This window comes from Brassica oleracea, chromosome C4 (assembly GCF_000695525.1).
Source record: "Brassica oleracea var. oleracea cultivar TO1000 chromosome C4, BOL, whole genome shotgun sequence".
Taxonomy (NCBI): domain Eukaryota; kingdom Viridiplantae; phylum Streptophyta; class Magnoliopsida; order Brassicales; family Brassicaceae; genus Brassica; species Brassica oleracea.
The window spans coordinates 40,599,627-40,610,576 of NC_027751.1; the positions used below are offsets into that span (position 1 = coordinate 40,599,627).

Consider the following 10,950-nt stretch of genomic DNA (forward strand, 5'->3'; position numbering starts at 1 on the left):
AAGTTATCCTGCAAACAGTTAAAACATGAAAATCCAAACAAAATATATACAACAACCATATAAAAGAAAAAAACAGAGAGAATGTTACCTTCTTAGTTAAGGAGTCCTCGAGCTCAATGATGTCTTCATAAGAAACTTTTGCAACTTCTTTCCAATTGCCACACCTTGGACCTTTGAAGCTGTCTGAGACTCTTCTACCTAATGTTTCTCCAAAATCAGGAATTGCCTCCATAATCCAAATGTGGAGAGCATAGGAGAAACCCTCGAAAATGTAGCTCTCCTTCTTACCCAACTTCTTCATTGCCTTCTCAATCGAACTCAACAGGAAATCATACGAGTGAAGACCCCAATGGAACTTCCGAACCTTGTCAAAATCCATCACCAACTTGATGTACATATGAGGGATGGACACCTTCTCATCTCTCCCCATCACCACACCCACTATTACACACAAGTAGATCAACCTCATCCTATCAAGCCGCGTCCAAGTGTGAACTTCTTGTAGATGAACCTTTCTGATCGACTGCAAGGTGATCTTACCACCTGTGTGCAGTAGGTTACTCCAAAAACCCCCGTCGTTTTTCCATTTCACTACGTCACTGTTAGTTTCCCGTGTAATCTTGAGGCCTGTCACAGCATGGTACTCCTGAAGCGAAAACCGGAGAGGCGTCCTCGCAAAAACAAACCACTTCTCATGCAGCTTTGAGGTAATCAGCTGTCTACATATGAAGCTATCCACTAGTTTCCCAGAGAACTTGAGATCATTTTCGGCAATAGCCATGATATGTGTGAAAACATGATCTCTCTTCACATCATCGTACTCTGCACACATAGCTTTCTTCAGATCTCTGATAAGTTCCATGCGGCAACTGTTGTTGATCTTCTTAACCCGAGGTTCTGAACCCTCTGCATATAATCGTTTAGGTAGCTCCAGCTCCATATCTACAAAAGATAATAAAACACATGGTTGTTAACAGCAATATCATAAACATGCAAACGTCCGAAACAAGCGTAAGAGTGAAACTGAGCCAGAGTGAAACTGAGCCAAACACAAGATAATAATCAAAAGCAAAACACCATTGTCTAATCAAATTTAAATTTAGAAACACAGTAGATCGATTAATCAAATAAGACAAGTCAATCTCCATCTCGCAATCAAATCAGCAAATTAAGACAATTAACAGTCAAATACACACAAACTTTGTTCAGCGAAATCAGTATCGTAACACTCATAAAGACAAACACAAACACTAACATTGTTCACCAAAATCGGTTCACATAATCAAAAAGTCAATTCAGACAAGCAAACAAATATTGATCCAAGTCAAAGTAACAAACTTAATAATGAAACAAAGACTAAGACAAATCAAAGAAACAAACCGTTCACAAATTGAGACCAGATAGCCGGATGAGAGAGGCGGAGAAGGGGAGAGAAGCCGAAAGGTGGAGAGAAATGGAGAGAAGCGACGAGAAGCAGAGAGGCGGAGAGTAGCGGAGAGGTGAAGAGAATCAGAGAGAAGCGCCGAGAAGCGGAGAGGCAGAGAGGCGGATAAGCTCGATTTTGCCTTTGATTTCACTGGTTCGTCCACAAGATCGCCATCTTCAAAGTCTCAATTTTTTGGCCATCAGAGAGAGGCGGTGAAACAAAAACGAAATTAGTTCAGAGGTGGAGGCAAACAGAGAGAAGCAGCGAGCAGCAGAGAGGCGGAGAAGCTTGATTTCGCCGTTGAATTCACCGGTTATTACACAGGATCGCCATTTTCAAAGTCTCGATTGTTTTTCTTGAGAGAGAGGCGGAGAAACCAACAAGAAATTAGGGTTACGTGTTTTGTTCCCTTTTTGTTTTAACTTTTTTAATATATCTTTGTAACACGTTTTTTTTTAAAAAAAAATTACTTAGCACATGAAACAAACACAATTAAATTATGTTTAATTAGATTAATTCAAGGTTAGTTTTGGAATTTTGGAAAATTTTATACTAAAGGGACAATTTAATGATGGATTTATACCATAGGGACAACTATGTTGTTTTCTTGTTCTCTTTTGGCAATTTTCCCTAGAATATTTGGGGTACTCGAATCCTAATAGTTAAATCTTAGATCCGTCAACCAAATTTGGATATTTTAATTTTTAGGTCTATATATCTGGATCTGTATTTTTAAAATATATTATTTTAAAATTTTTATTTGATATATCAATATTTATACATAAAATGATTTTATAATATTATATTTTAATTTTTATAATATTATATACATTTATATTTATAAATTTTGCATCTGTATTTAATTTATGTATTATTTTAAAACTCTAATATATTTTTGTTTAAATAATTATTTTTACGGATCCGAATGCGGATCTAAATATCTGCAGATAATACTCCCTCTGTTTTTAAAAGATGCATATTCTAGATTTTTCACATATATTAAGAAAACTCATTAAATATGCATTGTTTTTTGTGAATAACAATTTTTTGTAACTTTTAGCCAATAGAAATTCAATAAACACCATTAATTTTTTTGAAACTTACAATTTTTCATAAAATCATACATTGAAAAAGTAAAAAATGTATCTTTTTGAAACAATTTTTTTTTCCAGAACATACATCTTTTAGGAACGGAGAGAGTATAATATATAGACGAATATCAAAATTCGCATATTCCGAGACCACATGTCCAAATTTGGATACTGAATCCACGGATAGGCACCCTAAATTTCTCCGATGTTTACATCCGTCCGGGTAACTAAAATCAGTATCCAATCAAAATGGCGTGTACAATACAATGAAACTTACTTAAACAAGAAGAGGAGTACTTTGGCAAAAGAAAAAAAAAACGAGTCAAGGCAGCTTAGCACGTTAACCGACAAATGCTGATATGGAGAGAATGTGTTTCCACATAATACGACATCGTATTAACTCCAGAAAAAGACTGTCGTCACCGAGAGAAAGAGAACCATCCTCGTGCTTATCCATAAAAAGAAGAACCAAATATCTGCATAATTGCCACGTCAGCTGAGAAAGATCACCTGCAAGCACAATGATTTCTATGTCGGTGGTTCGGACTCTTTTTCCTTGGTGGTAGTCGATAGATCTATCTGCTGTTTCACCATCTTTGTTTAAACGATGTTAATAGATGTGTTGAGTTTGTGTATATTATATAGTCGTGTCTTATAATGAAATGCATTAGGTTTAGTCCTTGATTGTCGGCAGTGGCGGATCTAAAAATAACATATATCTGAGGCAAAACTAAAAACACCGTTATCACATTTACAAATTTAACTTTTTAACATGGATATTTTCAAAAAAAATTTAACATGTATAATACAACACTTCAAGGTCAGCTACTAATGTTTAGATTAACAACTCCAAATTATAAGTTTCTGATGTTTTCCTCTTTGATTTCGATTAACCTTTGTTTGGTAGGTACCAAAAGAAAAAAGAGATGCTGGCGACAATGTTGGGACCATTTTATTGCTTCAAGTCATTGCTTGATGGAGTTGAGCACATTGCAATGGTCAAAATAATTAAAATAAAACCCTAATTTAAACTCATCCTTTTGTTTTCTCGATTCATCAAAAGTCTCTTATACTAACTCTGAATCAAACAAACGGGGTGAAATCATTGATAAATTGAGGTATATTTGTTTACGTGGTCCTGAAGCGAAAGGCACTGACCTAAAAAAACAGAGCAGATACTAGATGAAATTCATGTCTCACACATCACATTAAGAAAGATGAATATCTTTTTCAACAAAATTAAAAATAAAAATGTGATTTATAAAAAACAAAATTAAAAATAAAAATGTGATTTATAAAAAAAAAATACTAGCTAATATTTGTGGTAAAATATATGATCTAATAACTTAAAACACCATACTATTTATTCAATATTCAATCTTAAACAAATATAATATACATTATTAAGTATTAACTATGGAAAGGATGATCCCATAAAATTGTTGAATTTGGTGACGGACGAATCTAGTGCGGTCGCACCGGTTCTCCTCTGTAGTAAGCCGGCTCTAACTGCAGCTTGAGGAGCCTAAGTCGTCACTGATGGATGTTCTGTTTAAACCCATCAAATTTCTTATCAAATTTCTTGTAAGCAGTACTTTACATTTTACGCAATCAAAATAGCAAAATTTATGTTTAGAAGAGTGACTTAATTAGTGTTCTAATTTGATATGTGAGTTATTGCAGTTGTTGACTTTGAACTATAATTTTTTTTTCTTACGAGATTTGTCCAAGTTAGGTATCTTTATATATAAAGTAGACTTTTTCTCTTCTTCCGACAAGTGGCAGGGGGGTTTGCTGCCACGTGTCATCTTTTTGTCTTTTTACATTTTAGATCCTTCTTCTTTTAGATTATTGCAATTTGGTTCACTATTTTCTAATTATACATTATCTAATCCTTCTCACACTAACCATCATCATTTGAATTTTGCTAATATATTTTAATCTATTTTATTGTTCAAAAAATTGCAAAACGAATAAAGAAATAAGTAAAAAATATAAATGTACTTTTAATATTTAATTTATTTGCAGCTAAAAATAACATAAACTTTCGTTATTTTATTATTTTTTACTATTTTCTATTATTTCATTTACAACTATCTATTTATCTTAATATTAACCAAACTAAAGCAGAACACATAATTTAAACATAAAACCACCATAATCCCAGAGAAAAAAAAAGCCAAAGAAACACTAACTCAATAAAGGTCCAGAGCTCAAAGGCGATCAAGAACGAAAACTAACTTACCCCACTTTATCATAGAGTATCTTGGCCAGAACAATCAAAAGTAGGTAAAATGTAGAAATATAATCTTCAGATAAAGCAATCCCTCGAACACAAATGAGCGTGATCAAGGACCAATGCAAAGCATAACAAACGATAAGCACAACCACCAGCTAAGAGGTAAGAAGCATCTCACAAACTAAACAAGCACAAACAAGACGCCTATGCCGGGGAAGAACCACAAAATTCTGGATAGAAGGGACCAAAGCTCCAAGAGTCTAATATCACACATTTATACTAAGGGAAGAAGAGAACAACATGAGTGAGGGAGAAATGAAGCCAACCCCCGAGAAACATGAGTCCAGACTTGAGACCAGAAACAATCTTCCAAATCTACAGAGCATACTCGGAGGAGAACACTATCCAAACCTAGAGTGGCAAACATGGCGAAAGAGAGAGAGAGTCACAGAGACGCAAGCAGGGTTGAAAGCTGCAACGAGATGAAAGAACATAGCTGGAAGGGTAGACAAAACGAAATCATCAAATCGTGGAGCCGTCCTCGAGCTATAGAAGTCAGATCACCAAAAACCATATCTTGAAAACCAAGACGAGAGGGGAGTAACAATGGTAAGCCAACGACGAGGAAAACAACTTCAAAGACGACTAAACTCTGACCCAACCCAAAGAGATGCAGTTCCTAACATCAGCTAAAATCTAAGGAAGAAGAGGAGCATCCAATATTGCATGGAGTAGCCTAAAATGATGCGAGAAACAACCGCACAACTGGGAACTCCTAAACCCGATCTACAATAAATACCAGAAATCTCAAGGTGAAGAAGGCGATAAAGAACAAGAGCATGAGGTGAGTCTTTTTTGGTGATGATGAGAAACACCGCATACCAGAAACGTAAAGAAAATACATAGATGTTGAAGGCTCAATGTAAAAATATGGAAAAAAAACGAAAACATCTTGAAAGTTATAATGTTCAAAAATATAAAAAAAATTAAAAGAAAATTTTGACGCTGAAACCGTAAATCTTAGAATCAACAAATGCATAAATGCAAAGTTATTGAAATTCAATATATTTTTATATTAGAGGCTCACTTCACTGCTAACAAATACTATACAGACAAAACACATTATTAAAAAAACAAAGACAAAATATATTAACATATCACTATTACTACTACATAACACAATAAAAACACCAAATAACATTCTTAACAAATAAAAGTGATCACATAATTACATTATCCAAAAAATCATACTTTTAACAACAATAAAACAATATTCTGCGCGAAGCGCGGACACCCCCCTAGTTTAAAATAAAGGAGGTCGAGAAAAGAACAGTATTGCTCCAATTAGCACATGATAACAAGAACTAGAAACTAAGCCAACGGAGTGATAAAGCTCAACCAAATTTCATCATCATCAACATCTAAAATACACATATCATCTAGTTTGTTAATGCTCTCAAACGTATCTTGTTGTAATTGAGCTTCAGATGGTGTTGGTGTGCTTGTGGGTTTGGTTTACGCTTCTGTTCTGGTGGGCTTATAGATGCTGCAGCATCATATGGTTTCTTCATCATAATATTAAACTTATCATCATCTATGTGGTCTATGAAGACGTAAACTCTATTGTTATTAACCTCAAAGGCTTCATGGTTACTTTGGATTTCAACATATCTAAGACTGCTCCTTTCAAGATTGAAGTAGAAAACATAAAAAGGTTTAGATGTTTAGTCCCCTGACAAAACAATCTCACCATCAGTCACTCCAACAATGATAATACTGAAGGGATCAACGATTATATCTTCAGGAAAAGTGTAGACATGTTCAGACCATTCTTCTTTCTCGGTATCCTCTAAAACACGCATACCCAACTCAATTGTACGCTTTCCACCAGTGGAAGCATACTGGCGCCGGCGCCGCCTATGGATCCCACATAATTTACCCTTACAGTTTATCAATTTAAAAACAATCCAACCATCAAAGCATCTTGCACTGATTAGCTTGAATTTGTCAGATCAAACATCAAAGCTAACTATCCTCCCATTAAAGCTTAAGTAATACAAAACCCCATTGATGCATATCCCTCGAGACGTTTTAGGTGTATGGCCAAAGGGCTCGTGGATCTCCCACCACGTCAGTTCTCCAGTTCCTAATGTCAGAATCTTACAATAATAATAATCATCATCCATCTACAATACCTTGAATTGCTTGTCAATCGGATCAAACCCTAAAAAGTTATACGAGTCTTCTTCGCCCATTGTCAGTATAGGTAACTTCACACGCTGTCCTGTGCTAGGGCAGCATCTTACATGCACCGTTTCCTTAACCGAGTACGTGATTGGCGGTATTTGACGGAAACAAATCAAAACCAGAGGCATAACCACAAAACACTAGCTGCTTTCTATCAGTGAGACTCATAGTGGCTACTACAACAGATGACTTGTCATATGAATTCTTACGCTGATCACTGGATGATGAGAATAAGATAAAGCCATTGTTTAGTTCGACTGCGAATAAAAGATGTGGACGAGCCGAGGATCTGATCTGGAACAACCCAGTGAAATATGGACTGCAAAACATGGAACCCCATAGCTTGGACACGCAACGAAACCTTGCGATTGACTTTATAGGCAATCTCGAGAGTATCTCTAGTTTGAGATCGGTTGGGATGGAATGGGAAGTTTCTTTTCCATTCATGATTGTATGAATTTGAGAAGGAGCATATATAAGCTCACAAACGAGATTCATAATCCTAAAAAGATTATTATGAGCTTATGAATCTCGTTTGTGAGATTCATAATGAGATTCATAAGCTCACAAACGAGATTCATTGTTTCTTTTCCTATTTATAAGCTCACAAACGAGATTCATAATCGTAAAAAGAAAAAGAAAGTAAAACTAAAAAGAAATCTCATGTAAATGAGGAAAACACTATATAAATCATAATCCTAAATGGAGTTTTTTTCTTAATTATTACATGATAGCCAACCAAACTGATTTAGATTTCGTTTCCATTGGACCCGCATATTTTCACAACGAGAAGCTTGTTATATTAGCCAACTTTATATTTTGCTCTGAATTATTTAGTTTTGTTTTCTGCTAAACACAAAAGAGAGAAGAGAACTGCTGAAACATACAGTTTCCCCACAGATAGGTTAAGCTAATTACATTGGGTGTTAGTCGGGTGATAAATAGGATACCTCTTCTTTATTTAGACGATCGTAAGTCGCAAGCATAGTGAGTTCTATGTCGGTGGTTCGGTCTCTTTTACCTGGGCGGTAATCTATTAGATTTCTCTGCTGCTTCACCGTCTTTGTTTAGAGTCTTTAGACTATTGAAATAGATGTGTGTGAGTTTGTGTATATTATATAGTCGTGTCTTATAATGAGATGCATTAGGTTTAGGCCTTGGTGAGCATGTGTGTCTGCAGATGCTGGTATCCGAGGCAAAACTAAAGAACACTGTTACTACATTTACAAAATTAACTTTTTAACAGCGACATTTTCAAAATTTTGTATCAGGTATAATACAACACTTCAAAGTCAGCTACTAATGTTTAGATTAACCAACTCTCAATTATAAGTTTCTGATGTTTTCCTCTTTGATTTCGATTAAACTTTGTTCGGTAGGTACCAAAAGAAAATAGAGATGCTGGTCGAGTTTACTACAATGGCGCCTATACAGTCAATGTTGGGACCAATATTTTATTGCTTCAAGTCATTGCTTGATGGAGTTGAGCACATTGAAACTCATCCTTTTGTTTTTTCGATTCATCAAAAGTCTCTTATACTATCTTTGAATCAAACAAACGGGTGTATTTGTCTCCTGAAGCATAAGACACTGACCTAAAAAAAACAGAGCAGATACTAGATGAAATCCATGTCACACACATCACATTAACGAAGATGAATATCTTTTTTCAACCAAGAAAAACACCGATAAAGCAAATGATTGTCAGGAGCACTCTTAGAGAAACAAGAGATTCTCAACATGACCAGGGAAGATAGAAATTGTACGACGATCCGAGTCATCATCCCAAAACTGAAGCTTCTTATCTGCGATCCCTTCAATGTCGACTCTTCTCATGCTATTTTTGTTAGGATCATAATACATAACATAAAACGTTGGTGCGCGCAAAGTTTCTGGTGCCAAAACAAACTCGCCTGAATCATCAATGGCACAGAATACTTGAAACAAGGTATCCCTGGAAGCTAATCTAGGCAAAACGAAATTCTTATTGGACCATTCATGTCTTGCAGCATCCTCTAAAACCCACAACTCGATATAGCCAGAGTAACCACAACCAAATCCACCATATCCAGTGAACATGAGAGCAAGCTTCCGATTGTATCTTGTCATTCTTGTAAACCTTGTTGCTCTTTCTGATGGTACTTTGATAATACCAAATTTTTCAGACCTAACATCAAAGCTCATGACTACATGATCTTTACGAAGGAGACGAGTACTTGTGTCCAAATAACCTCCATAGAATAAAACACCATCTATACATATATGAGGTGATTCAGGAGAGTGAGGAGGAGGACAATCTTCAATCATCCTCCACGAACTCCCGTTTCCCAATGTCAAAACTTGAATCTTGTGGGCTAAGCCTCGTCCCCTACGAGCGTGCATGCCTCTACTCATACACAACATTTTGTAGTCACCACCGATGGGATCATAACCCAAGTAGTGGTACATTCGTAGCCTGTGAGCATCTATAATGGGCAAAGCAATGGACCGTCTAGTGCTAGGGTTGTACACCATGAGCTTAGAAGGAGGTCCATAGCAAATCAAACCGTGGACAGATGGAGTAATAGCTGTGTAAGGTTGAGAATGGCATTTCATATGGTAACTTGCTACACAAGATAATGATGATTCATCTCTATCTTGGTGTTGACTCGATGAGAAGAAGAAATGTTTACTGTGACGCCTGCTCTTGAATGCGAAGATGAGGCTTTGTGGATGAGTTGAAGACTTGATCAAGTAGAATTTCACGAAATCGCGGTTGCGAATGATGCATCCCCAGGGCTTTGATACGCAAAGAAACCATGCTAGGGTTTTAACAGGTAGATCTTTGAGTATCTCTGGGATGAGATCAAGCGGAATCGAACCTACTCCGCTTGTTCTTACATCATCGGACATGTTATTATTTTTTGCAAGCTTCGACTTCTGTCTTTCCATGGCAGAAAACAGGGTAAACGGCCAAAAGTCAGCTTTCTTTCTTTTTCCTTTTTTTTTCTTTTTTTCATTTTGATCAAAAGTCAGCATTCTTTTTGTCATGACAGTTAGAAGAAGATTCGTGGCTACTGTCAAGGGCCAAAAGGGCTAAAAATTTGTGGGTTATTGATTTCAAATTTAAACATTTTATTTTTTCATATATACAACACGAAATCGAATCTATTTTACTATATAAAATTTTAATATTTAAAAATTAAAAAAAAAAACAAATTTAAAAAATTATTGATTTTAAATTTAAACATTTTATTTTTTCATATATACAACATGAAATCGAATCTATTTTACTATATAAAATTTAAATATTTAAAAATTAAAAAAAAAACAAATTTAAAAATTTTATTGTTAATGTCGGTTTTCTACCACCATTGTTGATGATAAACTTTCACCGCCAATAATAACTTGTCAGACAATATTATTGTCAATGATCATATGTCAGAAACAGAAACAGTCACCGACGAGGTGATATGTAAAAAAATTAAATTTAAATTTTTAATTTAATGTTTTTGGATTGTTTTTGAAATTTGGAATAATTAATTTTAAATTTTAATTTTTTTAATTATATTATTTATTTGTTCACTTCTAATTTATTTATTTTTAAGTTACATTTCCTCCATCAGTTATTTGAACTTACCGCATTATTCAACATCTCTCAAACAAAAAATGTGACAAAATAACTATGAGCTACATAACTATTCAACATATTTCAAACATAGATCATATTTTATTATATCCATCATCCAATTAATGAGTTGAAAAGTATAATTAAAAAGTTACATTGAGAAACTAATTTTAAAATATGAAGCGACACTATTTATGAAAAAAGGTCGCACAATATTTTTTTTTTTTTTGCCATCTGATTTTATTAAGAAGCCGAAGCCCCAACACAAAGCCCATACAAGAAAGAAGATACAAAAGAAACATAAAACAAAGACAAAAGCCCAAACAAAGGGCAAACACAA

General features: G+C 34.9%; 2 protein-coding genes and 1 pseudogene across 2 annotated transcripts in view; all 3 read right to left on the reverse strand.

The window, feature by feature from the left end:
- The window catches only part of LOC106338897, a 2,369-nt gene extending 551 nt beyond the window's left edge, over positions 1–1,818 (reverse strand). Inside the window, exons 1-2 of the mRNA XM_013777766.1 lie at positions 1,381–1,818; positions 17–942 (exon numbers count right to left, since the gene is read on the reverse strand). Coding sequence (XP_013633220.1) covers positions 17–940 — 924 coding nt within the window. The 5' untranslated portion in view covers positions 941–942; positions 1,381–1,818. The remainder of the gene's footprint in view (positions 1–16; positions 943–1,380) is intronic.
- Positions 1,819–6,195: 4,377 nt separating this feature from the next.
- On the reverse strand, positions 6,196–7,450 carry LOC106338898 (annotated as a pseudogene).
- Positions 7,451–8,585: 1,135 nt separating this feature from the next.
- LOC106341023 (F-box protein At2g21930) lies at positions 8,586–9,934 on the reverse strand. Its single transcript, XM_013779841.1, has one exon. It carries the CDS (start codon positions 9,932–9,934, stop codon positions 8,720–8,722), a length of 1,215 nt encoding a protein of 404 aa, XP_013635295.1. The 3' UTR covers positions 8,586–8,719.
- Between the last annotated feature and the right edge of the window lie 1,016 nt (positions 9,935–10,950).

Excerpts from the sequence above, each read along its gene's own strand:
- LOC106341023 (XM_013779841.1), bottom strand. The coding sequence starts at position 9,934 with ATGGAAAGACAGAAGTCGAAGCTTGCAAAAAATAATAACATGTCCGAT.